We start from the raw sequence: 19148 nt of genomic DNA on the forward strand, positions 1-19148 counted from the left end.
AAACTTAATAGATATAAATAAATAAGCTCTTATTAAAACAGGATATTTTTACGTTTATCTTGTATAACATAATAAAAAATATTGATGGAAGATAATAAATATTAATTGTATAAAATTATAAAATTGTATTTTTTTTACATTTTAAATAGGTATTCATTTGTCAAATGCAAACGAGCTAAGCATTTTACTTGAGGAACGTTTTGGTTCGTTATTTTGTTCATTCTCCAGACTTAATTTTCTTTTTTTCGATTCCGAGGTCTCCGAAGTATTGTAGTTTTGTGAACCTGTACTTTCTTCTTTGTATCTTGCCAAGGCAGTTTTTGTTAAATCTGCAGCACTCAACTCGGGAAATTCCTCCTGCAAATTTTTTTTATTTCTAGCGTACCAACTGATAAACGTTTCTTTCTTTGGTCCATCTTTTGCCTCTTTTGTTTTCGACTTTAAAGGTATAGGTGTTAGTGCTGTTAATTTCTGTGGTTTTTCCGGAGCTATTTCTAACCCAGCTAATCCTATTTTATATTAAAAAAAAAATTTTGAAAATATAACTAAACTAAGATAACTCTCCCCATTTCACCCCCCATTTTAGTAATAATACCTTTCGTCGCCGGAGAATTTCCACTTTTTAAAAAAGGATTACTTCTTCTTATTGATAATGATTCAGTCATAGATAATGGTTTAATTTCTATATCTGGCTTTTTCGTAATAATTAATAAAGGTGTGGGCTCTTCGATATCATTATTTAGTTCTTCATCGTCACTTTTATTGATATTTTCATCATTGTTGTCATTATTTTCTATGTCCTCCTTCTTTTCTTCTACCTTCATATCAGCAATCGACTCCAATTTATTGGATAAAGCTATTCGATTTATTCTTCGTGCATATTTAATTGCCAATTCTATAACTTTTTCTGAAGCGATTTGTTCGCATAGTTCTACCGCTCGATACTCCAAATTACTTCGGCAAGCAAGCTAATTAAATAAAATTAATAAATACGTAGAAAGATACATCAATAATTTATAAATTTAATAAACCACAAATATTAAATTTACCGCAATAAGAGACAGCACTGCTTCATTCTCTTCTGGAGGACTGGTTCCTAACTTCCATAATCTTAGTTCTTTTTCCGTTTTCTCAGTTTCAGGTTCACAAAGCGGCAGACGTAACGATACTTCTGTTATTACTGGGCGAGGTGTAGTTGGCGGATAATGACTTCCCTTGCATAAAATGCAACGAGCGATACTTTGTTGTTCGCTTATTCCAATTATAAAATAATGGTCTGCTTTACCCTTAGACTGTTCCAGATTTATTAATGTAATATAACGGATGTAATGTAGTGAAATATATTTCTTACTTGTTCACTCATATCACTGGCCACTTTCCATAAAGAAGACTTTTTATTATATACTCTTATAACATCATCAGCATCCATTGTTATAGGGGATCCAAAATCGGTGATTCCTAACCACATTAATTCTGATGATGATGACAAAGGAAGACATATTGTTCGACTAATTAAATTTACTCCCCGAATTTGAATTGACAGTAAATTCATACACTGATCTCCTGACGCCCCTATTTAAATATCTCATTTTTTAACAAGAACTTGTTAAAAAATAAAAAGTAAGAATGATCAAAATACCTGTTCCAGTATGATAAGCAAGTACTAAATTATTTTTCAGTCCATTCATTGCTACTATAGGACCCGGCAGAGCTACAATTTCACGCTGGGTGCCTCCTACAGTAAAAATTCTTAAATGTCTCCTGGACGTTGCAAGTGCTACAAAATTATCACCAGCTGCAATACAATGTCCTTCTTCATCTTCAGGAAGATCTAATGACCATTCCTTATTTCCAGAACCCCAACCTATTTTTCATTTAATTATGTAATTACTTTTTAAATAAATTGAATAAATCTGGTTCAAGCAATAATGATGTATAGTATTAACCTTGTAATGCTATTACAACAAGTTTGCTTCGTGTATCACTACTTGATGGACAATTTAATGCAAATGCTTCTGGTGATAAAGCAGCTATTGTGTGCCTTAAGTAATTATTGATATGCATACTACGATGTACTGCTGCATCATGAAATTCTACTTCAATACTAGATTCGTCTCCATCTTCAGATGTAAAACATCTTACCATACCCGTATCATTCCACACCTATATATTATAAAAACTAACATTTTAATATACGTACGTATATATTTGTACATATATAATGATACCATATTAAAATTTACAAAAAATTTTACCATAAATCGAGATAACAAATGTACTGGTGATGAACCAGGTTGAAATGGTGGTTGTAAATGAATTTCAGGTACAAAAACATTTGCATCACAGTGTGATTTTTCAGACGCTATATCAGAATAACTTTTTTGATCATCTTCAGGTTCTATTGATGCTTTAATTTTGTTTAAAGATATAACATTTTCGCCATCGTCATTATCATCATCTTCTGGAATATCAACATTACTATCTTCGACATCTCCATTTGTTTCTAAAGGTAATTCATTACTTGTTGTCCTATTGGGAATTATCTAAACATATAAAAATGATACATTTATTTTTAAAGTTTTAAAAATAATATATATGTTTTACATGTATGTACTTACAACATCAATACATCCTAATTGGCCTAAAGAATCACAGAATGCAATTTCATCTGATTTATCAATATTCCAAGATAATGCAGTAATTTTAGCATTCTGTTGATGCCCAATATAGCCAATTAATTCTTTACTTTTTACATCCCAAACAACTATTTCTCCTTGTACTGAACTAGCAGCTAATAATGTGCCACATTCAGAAAACTTACATATATTAATTTCCTTAAATGAAGATAATAATATGATAGAATACATATTATATTAAATAAACTATTTAGATAAAATACAGCATACAGTTTTCATATTAATACATTTTAAACGGAACAATTCCTTCCAAGAAGATCTTTCAACTATAACTACATCTTTTGCATTAGGATATGCAAGGTAACTTCCATCCTTAGGATGAAATGAAGGTACATTATACATTTTAGCTGTAAAAAATGAATTACATTTGGGCACAACATTGGCCCAAATATTTGCAACACGTTTTTCTTTAATATTCCATACTCGTATAGTACCATCTGCACTTGATGATGCCTACATAAATCAAATATTATAAAAAGTATCATTACATAAATACAGAAAACGCATCAAGTATATATTTTACCACAAACTCTTCTTTTGGATCCAAAGACAAACCTAGTATAGGAGCTTCATGACCTATTAGTTCTATGTTATCTGATGTATTAATATCCGTAACTTGTATTCTCATATCACTACAATGTAATAAGTATTAAATATATATTAATTAAAAATTATTAAAATGCTTTATGCATATTTTACATACCATCCTCCTGAGACTATAATATTACTATTTTTTGTTGTTGCTAATGCTGAAACAGGTGCTGAAAATCTAGTAACTATTCCTTCTTTTTCAAGATCTGGATAACTAAGAACTTGAATTGTATTATTATCATTGCCAACAAATATTTTTCCATTCTGAAATCATTGAAAGATTTGTAAAAAATTATGAATATCAGTAAGTATATAAAAATAGATTTTATAATTAATATTTTCATTTAATATTTATACCTTTGATACAACTGATATAGCTTGTTCTGAGACACAACATGCACTTGGATCATCATCCATTAGATTTAACCAGGATCGAACATCTCCATCAGATCCACAAGTAACAAGCCCGCCCCTAAAAATATAGATATTATCTTTCTAATTACATGTTTTTTTGTATTCTTAAAAGATCGCTTTGAATGCTTTGAAAACTTTCCTCTAATGTTTCTTCTTATATCATTAAAAAGTTCTAAACAAAAGAAATAGATAAAAGATGTGAAAAAATTGCAAAAATGCTTATGTAATAAGATATATTTATATTAAAAGTATTAACAAAAAATGTCATAAAGTGTATGAAAAAATGTTGACTAGTATTTATATCTTCACTTACTTTTCACCAGTAAAATAACAAACATCTGTGTGTCCCTCTGGATGTGCATAACGCATAGGTTTTTTTATTAGTGGCATTTTTCAATAGATTAATTAATAACTTTACATATAGTTGAATATAATATAGTAACTAACTTTCTAAAATCTTTCATCAGAAAATTGTGATCCTCTACACCCGTATTTTGGCGCGCATTCTCCAACTGTACACATTGTACCCCTTTGATTAGAAATTTTACAAATGTAAATTTAAATATTATTTACGTTAATCACTTACATTAACCTTACACTAATATTAATTTACTTAATTTAATTTAATATATATACAAAATAATATGTAAAGCTAGAATAAAGGCTGGTGAAGGTTTTCATAAGAAGTATTTATGAACTTAGGGAATTTTTTTATGTTAGTGCATCAGTCTGGAACCTATGTTGAAATACTGTTTCTGCAGCTAAATTCTATACGTTTGATAGCAGACGCAGCCTTTTCTAGACTGGCCTATGTTCAGCAAGGAGTTTGTAAATTTCGTCATTGTAAGATATAAATTTCTCTATTAGGATGACCATGATTTCAAAGGCTGCAGTGGGTATTGCTGTTGGCATAGCTGGAATTTTTGTTGGATATTGCTTTTATTTCGATCAAAAGCGTCGTAGTGATCCAGATTTCAAAAAGAAATTGCGTGAACGTAAGTCAAGCTATTAGGTAGTTTTTCCAAACCATGTGATACATAGCTTATCCATGTTATTTATAATTCTGTATAAAAAACACTTGTAATATTTGTCAATTATTTTAATAACAAACTATTCATAAAAATAATTCATTATTTTCAGAAAATTATATTTTTTTATTTTATTAAATTTCATATCATTGTTAATATTTTAGAATCTCTTACCAATATACTTTAAGATTTGAAAATAGTATTTCAATATATAAATTACTTGTCATATTGATATTATATATACTAGATATATAAAGCTTAATATTATTATTTCATGCTTGTAGGTAGAAAAGCAAAGAAACAAGCCCAGAGTTCTACTTCAAAAATCCAAGATTTGAAAGACCATGAAGTAGTACAAAGATTTTTCTTACAAGAGGTAATATTATATTTGTTAACTGTTTATCAAATATTAGTTAATTAGTTTTCTTTTATTATATTATCATAATATGTTTTAAAGGTCCAATTAGGAGAAGAAATGCTTACTTGTGGTGATGTAGAAGGAGGAATTGAACACTTAGGAAATGCAGTTGCAGTTTGTGGACAACCTGCACAGTTGTTACAAGTTCTTCAAAAGACACTGCCACCACAAATTTTTCACCTTTTATTACAACGATTACAACCTATTAGCCAGGTATGTATCAGAACCAATTTTTTAATAGGGGCAATGAAAGGGGAAAATTTGGTTTCTCACTTATTGTTACAGAAACTATCAACTCACATTGCAATGGCTGAGGAAGATGTTGAGTAAAATACTATACAAATTGCGTTGAATATTCCAAAAAATAAAATCAAACCATTAGTAGAAAGTGTATGTTTTTTTTGATGATGTAGACATTTGTGTGTCTTTAATCTGGTCAAGCTTTTTAATTATATGTCTTATTCTCCTTGACTAAACTTCCATATTCCTTAATTGTATATTATTAAGTAAAAACGTGATTACTTATATGCATTTAAATTATAAATGGAAGAAATTCTTGTATTCATTTCTAAATACAATCTCTATTTAAAAATTTTCATTAGCTATTTTTAAAGTTGAGACTGCCACAATAATGAGTTATAGTGTGCAGACTAAGTATGTGTTAATTAAAATGGCAGAAGATACATATATATAACACACAGATTCTAGAAAGATCTCTAGTCACACAAGATTTTCTTTATACGATATGAATATAATAAATTGTTCATATTTGTTAAATGTTTCACAATTTTAAGAGTGAGCAGAAGTATAAAAGTAATTAAGGAGTGCATTGATCTTATTATAAAGGTTAATATAATTAGTGCTATAGAAGTTTCAGAATAATTTTATGTATTGTTTGTTGTAACATGTTGAAATATTATACTCCCTTAAAAAGGAATTCATGTGAAATGTGATCCTAAATAACATGTTATTTCCTAGAAGCATTTACAAATGGCTAAAAGAATACTATTATGACTATATATTCATAATGAATATATTTTATAAAATTTGCACAAATTTATGCAAATATATATCTACCTTGTGAATATAAAATTAATATCCTTGTAATAGATGTATCATTATAAGCATATGTACATGACATTATTTTCAACGGTACTCACTAGCATACTAAACACTTTATAATTATTTTTTGTATAAAAAAATGTTCTATTCTTATAAAGTAAAGGCAATAAGAAAGAATCTGTTTATATCTTAGTATTTAGCAAAAACTGTTTTTCTTAAAAAACTGTATCATGCGGAATTAAATAAATGTTATTAATAAAAAGAGGAATACATTCAGTAATACCTTCTGTATTAAAAAATTTTAATGAATATAATGTAATTTATGTAATTATTTTAAAAAAGGGATGGAATATCAAAATTAAGATTTGAAAGTATTTTTTACAAAGAAATTATCAAACATATTTTCTTTTAATAAAACAAAATATAATATAATATGTTATGTCCTTTAATTCCCCTTAACATAACTACGTTATACAATGTTTTACAAATATTATTTCTATTAACTATAGAGTTATCTGATCAGTCACTGCCGCTATAGAGGTAGCTCCTAATCAATGTACAAATGTACAATTTCATCTCTTCAGACAGCAAAATGAATGAACACACCCTTGATATAACGGATAAAGGTAAAAGGAAGCAATAAAGTATCAAAAAAGTGCCCACAGTAAGAATAAAAAACGAGAAATACATATGTATAGGTGTAATGATGAAATGTTTGAATCGAGAAAAATTGTCTTACAATGCTTTGCAATGATAAATTAACTCGTTATCATCGTTATAATCATTTAACAAATTAAAATGTGAATACTAGATTTTGTATATTTTTCATGATATAATATTCTGTAAACATATTTCATCCTAATACCTATGTTAATATAATTAGTTTTCTTGATAATGATATTTGTATTTAAAAAATAGACAATATTTACATGTATATATAAAGTTTCCAAATATATCTCCTTTGTATTTATAACTTTATTTCAACAGGTTAAATGGTGCAAATTATTATAAATAATGCAATAACATTTTGTATAATTTGAAAATTATAATACGGCAGTGTATAGCTTTTACTTAAATTGTATTTAATATTATAATCAGTCCTGTACAATTCTTTTTACATTTACAAAGCGATAAACGGGATACAATTTGAGCAATTAAATATAGTTATCACAATGAACATTGTGAAATATATGATATATGATAAACCTTCTTAATCATTTTAAATTATGATAAAGTGTGCAATAATATACTATGAAACTTTTATAAGTTAGGTTTTCTAAATTAATTGAATATCAGAATTAAAATTTTTAAATTCCGTACTTTTTAAATTTGTTTTCATCATCAAGAAAAACTAATTTATATATCGCAGTTTATGAGCGCTATTTTGAGTTTAAAATTTCATTCCTTGCTTCTGCCATAACATCCAGAGCGTTTTTTTGTATAAGAATTTTCCCAAGATCTTTACCAAGCTCTTCAGCACCCAAAAGACTTAAATTGCTTACTTTGCCAGGTGCAACACTACAGTACAGTTGTGGTTCTCGATATGGACATTTTCTATCATGCAACAAATGAAAATTTTATGAATAACATAATATATTCATTATAATATAATCTATTTAACTGATTTGCTTACTTTGGAGGTTCTCCATCATCATCAGGTATATAAAGCTTACTTTCAGAAGTACATTTGACCATTTTCTGCCCATCTAAAGACCACACAGCACCAGTAAGCGTAAGAGTTTTGTTTTTTAAATTTGAAGAAACAGCAACTGGTGCTGAACATCCACCACCTAATGTCTTTAGGAAAGAACGTTCACATACACATCTTAAAGTTGTCTCCACATCATATAATGGCTCTAAAAGAGACAATATTTTCCAATCTGTCTCTCGACATTCAACCCCTAGTGCACCTTGTCCAACAGCATATAGTGCTTCTTCTGGTTCCAGTATCTATCAGAATAAAATGTAATAAAAAATGCAGAAATTTTTATTATGAAATTATTATAATTTCGATATATAATGAAAAATAAAATTATTATAATTTTATACAAAACTGTAGTAAAAATCACCTGATTTATTCTATTCTCCCAATTCAACCTTTTTAAACCAGCAACTGCCAAAATAATTGCTGCAAAAGGACCATTTTCATCATCTAGTTTTCTTAATCTAGTATTTAAATTGCCACGAATATTTTCCACTTTTAAGTGTGGCATATTTCTAGCTAACTGGGCTGTTCTACGCAATGAACTAGTACCAATCACACTACCTTTTGGTAGGGTAGATAATGTTTCATTTTTGTACTTCTTAGACATAACAACTGCATCACGTGGATCTTCACGTCTATAAAAATATTTACTTACAATTTCAAAAGCTTTACTTTATCTAATGTAAACTTAATGAAATGTACAAAATATACACAGTAAAATTATAAGAAGAATATTTTGAAAACATATTATATATTGTCAGATATTATAGTAACATTTTTTGCCATTAAACATAAACACAAGAAAGAGATATTAAAGTTAAATAATATATATGAAAGTGCTGCACTTAATAAAATTTAACCAGAATAATCTACATAGACTATAGACAATACATATTTTACATATGTAGTACGTTGCTTTCATGAATATGTTAATTTTATTACAAATTTAAATTCTAAATAAACCACCATTTTGAAGTAGCAAAACATGAATAGAATATTACATTTGCTTGCAATATCATTAACTTTATTTTATACTCACTTTAATATAGCACCTAATGCCATTCCTTCTGGTAATGATGTTGGTAAATCTTTTAATGAATGTACCACAAAATCAACACGACCACTTTCAAGGGCAAGTTCTAATTCCTCTGTAAATAAAGATTTTTCCCCAATTTTAGGTAAAGATTTATCTAAGATTTTATCTCCTTTGGTCACCATTGTAACTGTAAATTAAATTCATAATTTGTTATTCAAAAGTTCATTAAAGATTTCCATAGAAACAAGTTGTCTACAGATAAATACATATATAAGAAGTCATATAGGTATTTCTTATATAAGTTTGTATATAATGTCTGCTATGATTTATATATTATATAAGAGTGTTAATTTTAATGTGTATGTGTGTATGTCTGTGCATGTGCGTAATGATTATTTATTAACAATGACAATATAAACAAATTTTGAAGCATATATATACATGCTTTATATATTATAATAAATAAATGTTTAATAAATTATTAATAAACAAATTTTAGAATTTTAAACTAATAAAAATTTGTATATATAATTTTACTTACTTATTTTAAATTCACTTGTTGGATGATACTCTTTTAAACATTCTATTACATATTTTGTTTGTTTCAAAGCCAACTGAAATAATTATAATGATATTTAAAATTTAATGTAAAATATGCAGTTATATTTGTACTATATATATTTGATAAGGCATACTGCATACTACGGATTCAAAATACATAGTATGAAATAAATACTAAATATTTTCCAATACATCAGGATACAATATTAAAAACTGCTGACTAATGTACATTCAAGAACAATAATTATCTTATGACATTTTATAAATTATATATTATGTCATTTGCGTGTCAAGTATAATTTATAACTCTTTAAAATGGATGAGAAGAGCTATTTTAAAATAAAGCTATGGAAAAAATATTGTTTTTTATCCTTTTTACATTCTGAAGAATAATTAGAGAGCGTATTTATCTAGTTATTATTATTTCCAATCATATCAAATTTTGCAAATTACAGCAGTAATTAATGGTAAGCTATAAGAATATAACAAAATCATACTTTCTCTTTTCTTATAAAAAAATTAACGTATTTGTACATTTACCTCGCTTTTCCGAGACCCAACTCGGATTACGTCACGTGTGTCCGTACTCGTCATTATGGCAACTCAAATTTCTGTTCTTTTCGTATGTTAATAACCATATAATATTATCAACAATAATTATTATATAACAAGCTTATCTTATTTTGGAATGTTGCAAATGTACATTTATGTCCAAGAGACATAAGGAATTGAATTAGGTCAAAGACACGGACAACTTTCACTATACTTGCAAGTAATGTCTGACGCGAACATACAGCAATTTCAATATTTAAAAGAAAGAGTTGTATATCTCAGAATTCTCATGGCTATTATATAAAAGTTTGGAGTTTATTTCACAGTTACTGACACTGCAGCAGAAGGTGAATATAATTAAAAATATATATATGGAAGAAACTACATCCTTATGCACGTCATACTTTTACTGCACAAAGACACTACAGAATGTGAATAATACGACTTGAATGGAAGCGACGATACACGACCGACGACTGACAATGAGTGGAGGCAGTGTTACCAGATTCGAGTTAGGTTCGGGTTAGGTTGGAGTTAGGTTCGGGTTAGGTTGGAGTTAGGTTCGGGTTAGGTCCGGGTTAAGTGTAGAAGTAGAATCCACTTATCAATAGTAGTGTATAATCATGAAGTGGAATGCTTCTTAATGCGTACAGCAAATGTAACATTCGATAAAGATAGCGCAATATTTGATAAGTTTATTTTATGAAATTAAATATTTTGACTTTTAAATAAAAATATTTTTAAATTACATTTTTATTTCTGACATGTATTTATGAAATATTAAACGGAAATCACAACACTGTTTTGGTAAATAGCATCATATATTTTACGAATTTTAATTCATAATATTTAAAAAATAAATTTAGTTTACATGTAAAAACAAACATATATACATAATTAGGTACATTGATAAAATTCTAATTAATGATATATATGTATACGTAATTATATACATGTATATATAAAAATTAGAAATAAATATTTTATATATAACATAATTGCACTTTTCCATATAGTTTTAATAAATATAAAACATAATTTTACAAAGTATTTTTCATTATGTACAATATTAATATTATATTGTAGATACATAAGATACTTCTTTGAAAAAATAGATTTCATAAAAAATATTTTATGAAAACAGTTATATTTTTTTATTAATTATATTTCCATGAAACATAGTTTTTGTTACTATATTATTATGCTCTAACCTGCCAAACATTGACTAGCTTGTATAGGGATGTAAAAATTAAGAAAAAAAAAAAGAATTTTATCTCTAATATGTCTAATTTTTTATATAAATAAAATGATAATAATATCTTATGTATTCAATATGAAAATGGGACAATTACATTACATGTATAATATATATGATATAACTAATATTAGTAAAATAAAATAAAGATATTAGAAATATATAAAGATATATTTCTTTTTATGGATGTGAAAATATTTTTGCTTATGTTAATATGTAACTTAGTTCGTGCAGGAATTTTTAATTAAGACTAGTTATATATATGTAATATTCAATGCACAAGCTAAACCAATTAAGTTTTAAATGGTAGTTGAATACTATATTGTCAGTTTGCACTTTACTAAACGCATAAGCGAATTTTTATAAATAAATTAATAGATTAATTTTGTGATAACATTGTATGTTTCATTGATAAAAAAAAAGCGCTGAACTTAATTTACCACCTGTATTTCTGCATTAAACAATTTATTGCAATAAACATCCACTTGTATTCTTTGGATCTTTGGTAGTTTGATGAATTGAATCTTCTTTAACAGGAGGTAAATTTTGTTCTTTTTCTAGTTTAGCAGGGTTTAATCCAGACAATGTTCTATATACATCCAAGTTCCATATAGGATGATGTGATTGCATTTGAAAATCAATTGGACTCACTAAACCAAAAGTAGCTTTTGTATCCAATGTTGGAACCTCCCCTGGTATTGTATGATGATAACTTTTAAAGTACAAATTATTAAAATTAAATTTTATTCAGAAGTTGCTTCCTTTAATATGAGAGAGAGAGAGAGAGATATGATACTTACATTAAACCATTTTCACGGTTACATTTATCAAGAGTAAGTTTTACTATAGGTGTTAGGCGTTTAAATACAGCATGTTGATCTGGTTTTACTCTAGGTGCTGGTCCATTTATTTTTCCATACTCCTGACATAATGTCTTTGCTTTCTTTAAACATGCTTCACTTTCCTGTAAGGCTTTAATTGCTTCTCCACACTTATCCATAGATAATAAATTCTCACCACAATAATTATAAGCCTATAAAGTTTAATTGTGTAAGAAATTTGTATTTTTTCATATTTATAACTTTTAATAATTTATTTACATAGGATTGATAAAATGCTGCTTTGAGTTCCAGATATTTAATCCACTGTGCTGATATCTCTGCTTTAAATGGACGTAAGGTATTAGCAGCATCCAGAAATAATTTACTTGTTTCATTAGCTAGTGCTGATATTAAATTAGCATTATGTTTTAGTTCCACTGCTCTGGCTACTGTCACTATAACATAATATGAGTAGACATCTGTTCATTAACATCTGAAAAATGATAAATGATGTATAATATTATGAATTTATTCATTGTTCAACCTTCCTGTGCTTCCGCTGTACATTGATTCACATATGCATTTATTATTCTTGGATCTAGATCACTTCCTAATGGTGGAGGATTTGCCAATTGTGGTAAAAATTCTGTTTGTACAAAAGTAAATATTCCTGCAGCCCGTCTTAGCATAGTATGTACATCTTTTGCTTCATTCATATTTATACTAAATTGTAGTGATGGTACTTCTTGTAATATTACTTATTTTACATTTCTGGTTATTTTATATCTTACTGCTTATACTTACTCATCCTTGGCAGCAATCATTGCAGCATGTTTCATGAACCAAAGTCCTACATTCATGCTCATATTAGCTGCTTCATAAACAGAATCAGCACTAGAACTATAATAGATATTTTAAATTATATGGTAAAACTATATTTTGGATTAAATAAATGTAAAAGAATATATTACTAGGTACTTGATCCCAATAAAGTGTGTGTCCACTTATATACAATAACATTTCTAAGTTTGCTAGGATTAGGTCTGCCAACATGTTCAGATTGTTCTGCAGCAGAATTTATTTCCCATATAAATCCATACACTAAGCTTAAATAGCTATGAAAGGCTGGTTCTATAGTATCACTTGAATTATTTGCATTTTTTATTAACTCCAAAAGACGACTTCTTGATAATCTTAGATCACTATAATGAACAATATAATACAATATAACATTGATAATATTATATTTTATTATTTGAAATAAATTTTTTATAATATAATGAAAATATTTGAAATATTTATCAAGCATATGTAAAATTAAATGCGTTTAATTTAATTTCTTCATAAATATAGCTAACCTGCATAGTTTTCTTGTAGCATCAGTAGGATCAGTTATTTTTAATTCGAATTTTTGATTTGTCGTGGCTTTTAGCACGTTACGATGAAACCAATGTGCCATTTTACTAACAATTTAAATTAACGTGTTCTCTTTGATATTATCAGAGTACTTATAACCAATCTCTTCGATTTGACAGATAAAGGAAATCGAAGTAAAGCAGACAGCACAACACAACTACATAAACGTTATACTCAATGAAAGATATTCCACTTTTTGCGCAAATCTTCGCACACTTCCGCTCTGTGTGTCAGCGTGTAACCAAGAGTCGGCCGTCATATTTATTTTCTAAAAAGGTAAAAAATATATCAAAAAACAATGTATGTATAGCAATAGATAACATTTTAGATACATAATAATATATGTCGTATCTCATTATTGGTATGATAATTGTGTCTTAACAAAATTCACACATTTGTTATTTAACCTATACAATTTTGGTGAAATATATAACATATACAGTGGCTCGCGAAAGTATTCGAACGCTTACACTTACAAATATCAATTAATAAAATGAGGTACTAAATTAATTTGTTAAAACAATTTGGTATCTATAGTAACGGGAAAATCTAAAGATTACATCAGTAAAATTTGAAAACGATTCGACAATATAGACAGGAATTATGATAGATTTGTTACAAACATTCATGATAAATATCTCACAAAAATATTCGAATGCTGTAACACTGTTGATAGTTTCTCATCTTCCTTTGCACCGAATGTAAACATAATTGCTAAATGAAAATATTGATACGTTCACTTGATGTTAGGATATCGTCTCAGTAACAGTAACGTAAAAGTGTGCACAATAGTATTTAAAATAAATACCAAAAGATTTAAAACAAAAAAGTGTGAAAGAGAAATAATATTCCGATTACATGAAAACGGCAAATCATATAACGAGATTGCCGGAATTGTGAACAGGAGTAAGTCCACAATACATTATATAATAAAAAAGTCAAAGAATGAGGGGACACTTGCAAACAAAGATCGATCAGGTCGACCAAAGAAATTGACTGGAAGAGAGGAGAAAGTTATCATTCGCGAATTAAAAAAAAAATCCTACTAAATCCGCTCCTCAACTCGCAAATGCGGTAGCTGATATGTTTCATAAAAAAATTCACCCGGAATTATGTCGACGAATCTTACGAAACAATGATTTTCATGGCAGAGTTCCGCGAAAGAAGTCATATATTAATGCGGTAAATCATAAAAAAAGATTGACTTTTGCAAAAACCTATGTTAATAAAGATATCAAATTTTTATTTATTAGAAATAAATTCTCGTTTTTAAATTAATTATATTTTAATTTTCTTATCAGCTTTTCAATCTCTTTGTATTTCGTAAAAATATTCTTACAATATGTAATGTCCTTGAAATCTAATGATATTTTATCTACAGGCTGATAAAATTAAGAGATATCACAAAGAAATGTAACTGCAGAGTTTCTTTTATATAAATTTATTATTATCATTAATCATGATGTAATACTTAAATAAATCTGTTATTATTTTTCTATTTTTAGATGGGTGAACACACAGGCTTAACAAACTGTGAAGCTCGGGAACTTTGCAAAAAGCCTGACCCAGCGACAAATGGTTATATAATGCAACAAACAATGTATCGTATTAAAGATCCAAGAAAATCATTACCTTTTTATACCGAAGTACTCGGTATGCAGTTATTACAGAAACTTGACTTTCCTGAAATGAAATTCTCTCTGTACTTTTTGGGATATGAAAATCCAAAAGACATACCTACTGATAAGAGAGAAAGTATTGAATGGACATTTAGTCGTAAAGCTACTTTAGAACTTACTCAGTATGTTTAAAAATATATATAGTCTAACATATTAACTTAAATTTATTAGTATTAATTTTGGCTACTTGTTTGTAGTAATTGGGGTACAGAAACTGATCCTGATCCCAAATACCATAATGGGAATACTGAACCTAGAGGATTTGGTAATATACTCTTTAACTATTATATAATTGTTGATATATAAAACAAAAAATTGTTATATACATGTACAACATATTCCCTTAATTTGTAGGTCACATTGGAATCACAGTACCTGATGTAGAAAAAGCATGTAAAAGATTTGAAATGTTAAATGTGGAATTTGTAAAGAAACCTAATGATGGTAACATGAAAGGAATTGCTTTTATCAAAGATCCAGATGGTTATTGGATTGAAATTTTAAATCCAGTAAATATTGCAAATTTAGTACCAAATCAATAAAGGATCTGGTATAATGTAATTCTTTTGAATACTCACAAATGTATAAATTTCATCAAACAAAACAATCAGAACTAAACCAAATCATTTTTATGCATATGTATATTTAATTTTATATGTACATGTACATGTGCATAGTAAAATTGTAAGATTGTAATTATTCATATTTATGTATATTTTATAGCACCTGTACATTATTATATTACATTGTGTTATATGTATAATTTATGTATAATGTAACATCTAATTATTCTTTAGTAAATAAAATCAAAATATTTATTTTTAAACAATCAACTTTTTGTAAAAATCGATTCACATAAATTTTCCCCCGTTTTATATATAAGTATATATAGTTTTAAATATGATTTCATTCTATTTGACTATCGTTCATGCATGAAATCGAGTGAATGGAAAGTATAGAAAATTACTATTGGTTCATCTATGTATAGTAACATGTCAAACATATACACGCATACATAAAGGTACACATACATAATATTATTTGAGTGGAGTATCTTACGCTACAGAGTTCCTAGTCCTAGGTATCTTAACTGTATACAACAGAGAAATGTCATATTACCGTATATGACTTTTAATTTTGATTAAATCATGTCTGTATAGCCACTTATATTTGACCTAAGTATTATTTGCAATAGTATCCTGTGATAATCTTTTCTCGTTTATATCATTAATATTTTATTAGCCTCATAATTTTCAATGATCATCTATTACATTGAGGTTAGGTTTCGAACCGCAACATGATATACATCTAGTACACATCTAGTATTTGTTATTAAAAATTATACCGTAAAGAAATTAGAATGATATTTTTCGAATTGTGTCTTTGAAATAAAAAGGATGTACAATTCAAATATATTTTATGATTAATATCATTCAAATTTTTCTCTTTTAGTATGGTAGAAGATAAAAAATATGAAATTGACAGCCGAATTGAGTGTGATGGACATCAAGGTACATTAAAGTACGTTGGTCCTGTTGGTAAAACTAAAGGTTTGTGGCTTGGTATAGATTGGGATGATCCAACACGTGGAAAACACAATGGTACATATGAAGGAGTAAAATATTTTAAAGCTAGGTAAAACCATACAAAAATATAATTATATAATTAATTTAGTTATATATGAATAAAATATTTTTGTTTTGTAATAGGCATCCTACATCAGGTTCATTTATACGACCAGGTAAAGCAAAATTTGGGATTTCTTGTCCTGAAGCTATTAAAATTCGTTATGGCCTTATCAATGATGAATTAGCTGGCATTGACAGAGACACCTTAACAAGCTTACAGAAAGAAATTAATGCACCTTTTTTGGAAGTTGTTGGTTTTTCCAAAGTAAATAAGAAGCAAAGCAAATTTGATCAATTAAAAATTGTGTGGTTAAGAGAACAATGTGTTAGTACTACTGGTAATCCTGGAGAATTAAAAGAATTATGTCCAAATTTGGAAGAATTAGATTTATCTAAAAATTTAATAAATAGTTGGCGAATTATAGCAGATATCTGTTGTCAACTTGACTGTCTTGTTCGGCTTAATCTGAGGTAGATTACCAAAATCCTATTTAAATATGTTAATAATAAGTAATTACCATTGTTAATATCTATTTTTATTATGTATTTAGTGAAAATTATTTACCAACTGAAGAAAATATGGAAATATTAAAAGATTCATTTTTTATGCTTAAATATTTAACTATAGCAAGAATGAACTATAATTGGTTTGACATTCAACGATGTATGAGTATGTTTCCATCTTTGCAAGAACTTTCAGTTTCTTTCAACATTGTTAACATCATACACAAGCCAATAAAAGATGAAAATTTAATGAAAATATGTAAATTAACTCTTGAAGGAAATTTGATATCTAATTGGGATGATATTCTTAAATTGGGATCGCTTCCACGGCAAGTTAATAATTTTGATTGTGTGTGTGTGTGTGTGTGTGTGTACCATTGATTATAATTTGTAATAATATATTATTTATTAGTAAGATATTTATATTACATTGAAGATTTTTTACAGTTTAGAGTACCTTAATTTAAATTCCAATAAGATAGACAAAATAAGGTTCCTAACTGTTGAACCAACAGCAAAAACCACAGCCTTTTTTAATCTGCGGCAATTACATATATCGCAAAACAACATATCAGAGGTAAAATAAATATTTATGATATAGGTAAATTATAAAGTAAAATAATTCGATAATATAATTTATAGTGGCAATCTGTATCAGAATTAGAAAAGCTAAATAATTTGGAAGATTTGAAATTTAGAGAAAATCCTATCTTGAAAAATGAAAATTTAGAAACTGCACGTCAGTTAATCATAGCGAGAATTTCAAAATTAAAATCATTAAATGGCACTGAAATCTTGCAAGATGAAAGACGTGGTGCTGAGTATGATTATTTGAAATTATTTCTATCGAAGTGGACCGAAACGGAAAATGATGTAGACAAGAGAAATAGGTTCATAATTGAACACCCTCGATATCCAACATTAGTTGCAAGTAAATAAAAAATACAATTAATACGTTTAAAAGTTAGTACTTCTTTAACTTTTAATCATGATATATTGTTTAAAATTTTTAGAATGTGGAATTTCTGATATTCCATCACCTAAAGTGAAAGTGGAAATGGTTTCTAACGTCATAACAGTAGAGTTTGTATGCCCAGATCATCCAAATCAACCTAGAGGAATTAAAAGAAAACTATTAAAAGATATGGAAGTTCAAAAAGTTATTGGACTTGCGCAACGACTTTTTAGAACTGGAGGAAAAATTCCAAGACTTTCATTTATACAACAAAATGTAATTATAACATTTTACAATTTATATATATATATATTGGGGTATATTTGAGCGAAATAACAAGTTTGCGTTATCGTGTACTTTTTACGTGGAAGAAATTTTTCAAAGACAACCTACTCGGGGAGGGAAGACGGAGTAGTGTGGGATATTTACCCATTACGGTGGCCGTCGTCGGGTGCGACAGGATAGCGTCAGGAACTCATATCGTGCATCTAAATGTATTTACGTGATCATAAACTTACGGGACTTATACACCCTCAATATATATTTGGATTTATTATGTATTTTTTATACTACTTTTATGTAATTTTTTAGCTTTCGAAAGATGAAATACTTCTTGATAAACCGCTTCAGGAACTCCGATACTATTCAATACAAGATGGAGACCAAGTTATTGTAAGATGGTGATATTAAATGAATTTCATAGATGTAATTGTATTTTGTACACTGTTAAGATTTCATCACCATACTTTGTTATTAAACTTTTTTAATTGCATAGATATATTTTCTGTACCCTTAGTGATTTGCTGTACTTTGTTAATTTTTACTGT

At 27.7% G+C, this 19148-nt stretch overlaps 6 protein-coding genes across 10 annotated transcripts; 3 read left to right on the forward strand and 3 right to left on the reverse strand.

Moving 5' to 3' along the window:
* Positions 1 to 101: 101 nt before the first annotated feature.
* On the reverse strand, positions 102 to 4429 carry LOC100650917 (WD repeat and HMG-box DNA-binding protein 1). The gene is made up of 14 exons (XM_012320338.3): positions 4288 to 4429; positions 4015 to 4213; positions 3645 to 3759; positions 3400 to 3551; positions 3220 to 3328; positions 2907 to 3149; positions 2619 to 2834; positions 2256 to 2543; positions 1947 to 2163; positions 1640 to 1864; positions 1352 to 1572; positions 1050 to 1292; positions 596 to 968; positions 102 to 509 (listed from the first exon to the last, which is right to left on the reverse strand). Exons 2-14 carry the CDS (start codon positions 4089 to 4091, stop codon positions 154 to 156), a joined length of 2835 nt encoding a protein of 944 aa, XP_012175728.2. The 5' UTR covers positions 4092 to 4213; positions 4288 to 4429; the 3' UTR covers positions 102 to 153.
* A 44-nt stretch (positions 4430 to 4473) lies between these two features.
* Positions 4474 to 5535, forward strand: LOC100651032 (mitochondrial import receptor subunit TOM20 homolog). Its single transcript, XM_003393986.4, has 4 exons — positions 4474 to 4696; positions 5014 to 5105; positions 5187 to 5360; positions 5433 to 5535. Exons 1-4 carry the CDS (start codon positions 4570 to 4572, stop codon positions 5475 to 5477), a joined length of 438 nt encoding a protein of 145 aa, XP_003394034.1. The 5' UTR covers positions 4474 to 4569; the 3' UTR covers positions 5478 to 5535.
* A 1098-nt stretch (positions 5536 to 6633) lies between these two features.
* On the reverse strand, positions 6634 to 10539 carry LOC100651152 (porphobilinogen deaminase). Its single transcript, XM_003393987.4, has 6 exons — positions 10052 to 10539; positions 9492 to 9564; positions 8954 to 9137; positions 8279 to 8549; positions 7843 to 8159; positions 6634 to 7763 (listed from the first exon to the last, which is right to left on the reverse strand). The coding sequence occupies exons 1-6, from the start codon at positions 10103 to 10105 to the stop codon at positions 7589 to 7591; spliced, it is 1074 nt and encodes a 357-aa protein (XP_003394035.1). The 5' UTR covers positions 10106 to 10539; the 3' UTR covers positions 6634 to 7588.
* A 1227-nt stretch (positions 10540 to 11766) lies between these two features.
* Positions 11767 to 13639, reverse strand: LOC100651633 (BRO1 domain-containing protein BROX). The gene is made up of 7 exons (XM_003393989.4): positions 13498 to 13639; positions 13111 to 13341; positions 12944 to 13039; positions 12684 to 12862; positions 12419 to 12594; positions 12119 to 12351; positions 11767 to 12030 (listed from the first exon to the last, which is right to left on the reverse strand). The coding sequence occupies exons 1-7, from the start codon at positions 13596 to 13598 to the stop codon at positions 11784 to 11786; spliced, it is 1263 nt and encodes a 420-aa protein (XP_003394037.1). The 5' UTR covers positions 13599 to 13639; the 3' UTR covers positions 11767 to 11783.
* A 53-nt stretch (positions 13640 to 13692) lies between these two features.
* LOC105667111 (lactoylglutathione lyase) lies at positions 13693 to 16067 on the forward strand. Of its 3 annotated transcripts, none has more exons than XM_012320339.3 (4): positions 13693 to 13831; positions 15061 to 15356; positions 15432 to 15499; positions 15589 to 16067. In XM_012320339.3, the coding sequence occupies exons 1-4, from the start codon at positions 13733 to 13735 to the stop codon at positions 15774 to 15776; spliced, it is 651 nt and encodes a 216-aa protein (XP_012175729.1). In that variant the 5' UTR covers positions 13693 to 13732; the 3' UTR covers positions 15777 to 16067. The 3 variants fall into 3 exon arrangements, with proteins under 3 accessions (XP_012175729.1, XP_012175731.1, XP_012175730.1); XM_012320341.3 differs by lacking the exon at positions 13693 to 13831 and adding an exon at positions 14041 to 14461; XM_012320340.3 differs by lacking the exon at positions 13693 to 13831 and adding an exon at positions 14482 to 14737.
* Positions 16068 to 16267: 200 nt separating this feature from the next.
* LOC100651515 (tubulin-specific chaperone E) lies at positions 16268 to 19093 on the forward strand. Of its 3 annotated transcripts, none has more exons than XM_048414355.1 (8): positions 16268 to 16384; positions 16687 to 16869; positions 16944 to 17333; positions 17414 to 17695; positions 17814 to 17943; positions 18009 to 18297; positions 18380 to 18597; positions 18913 to 19093. In XM_048414355.1, exons 2-8 carry the CDS (start codon positions 16688 to 16690, stop codon positions 19003 to 19005), a joined length of 1584 nt encoding a protein of 527 aa, XP_048270312.1. In that variant the 5' UTR covers positions 16268 to 16384; position 16687; the 3' UTR covers positions 19006 to 19093. The 3 variants fall into 3 exon arrangements, with proteins under 3 accessions (XP_048270312.1, XP_012175733.1, XP_048270313.1); XM_012320343.3 differs by having other exon boundaries at positions 16297 to 16315; XM_048414356.1 differs by having other exon boundaries at positions 16302 to 16511.
* Positions 19094 to 19148: the final 55 nt, after the last annotated feature.

This window comes from Bombus terrestris, chromosome 2, assembly GCF_910591885.1.
Source record: "Bombus terrestris chromosome 2, iyBomTerr1.2, whole genome shotgun sequence".
In the NCBI taxonomy this organism is placed as follows: domain Eukaryota; kingdom Metazoa; phylum Arthropoda; class Insecta; order Hymenoptera; family Apidae; genus Bombus; species Bombus terrestris.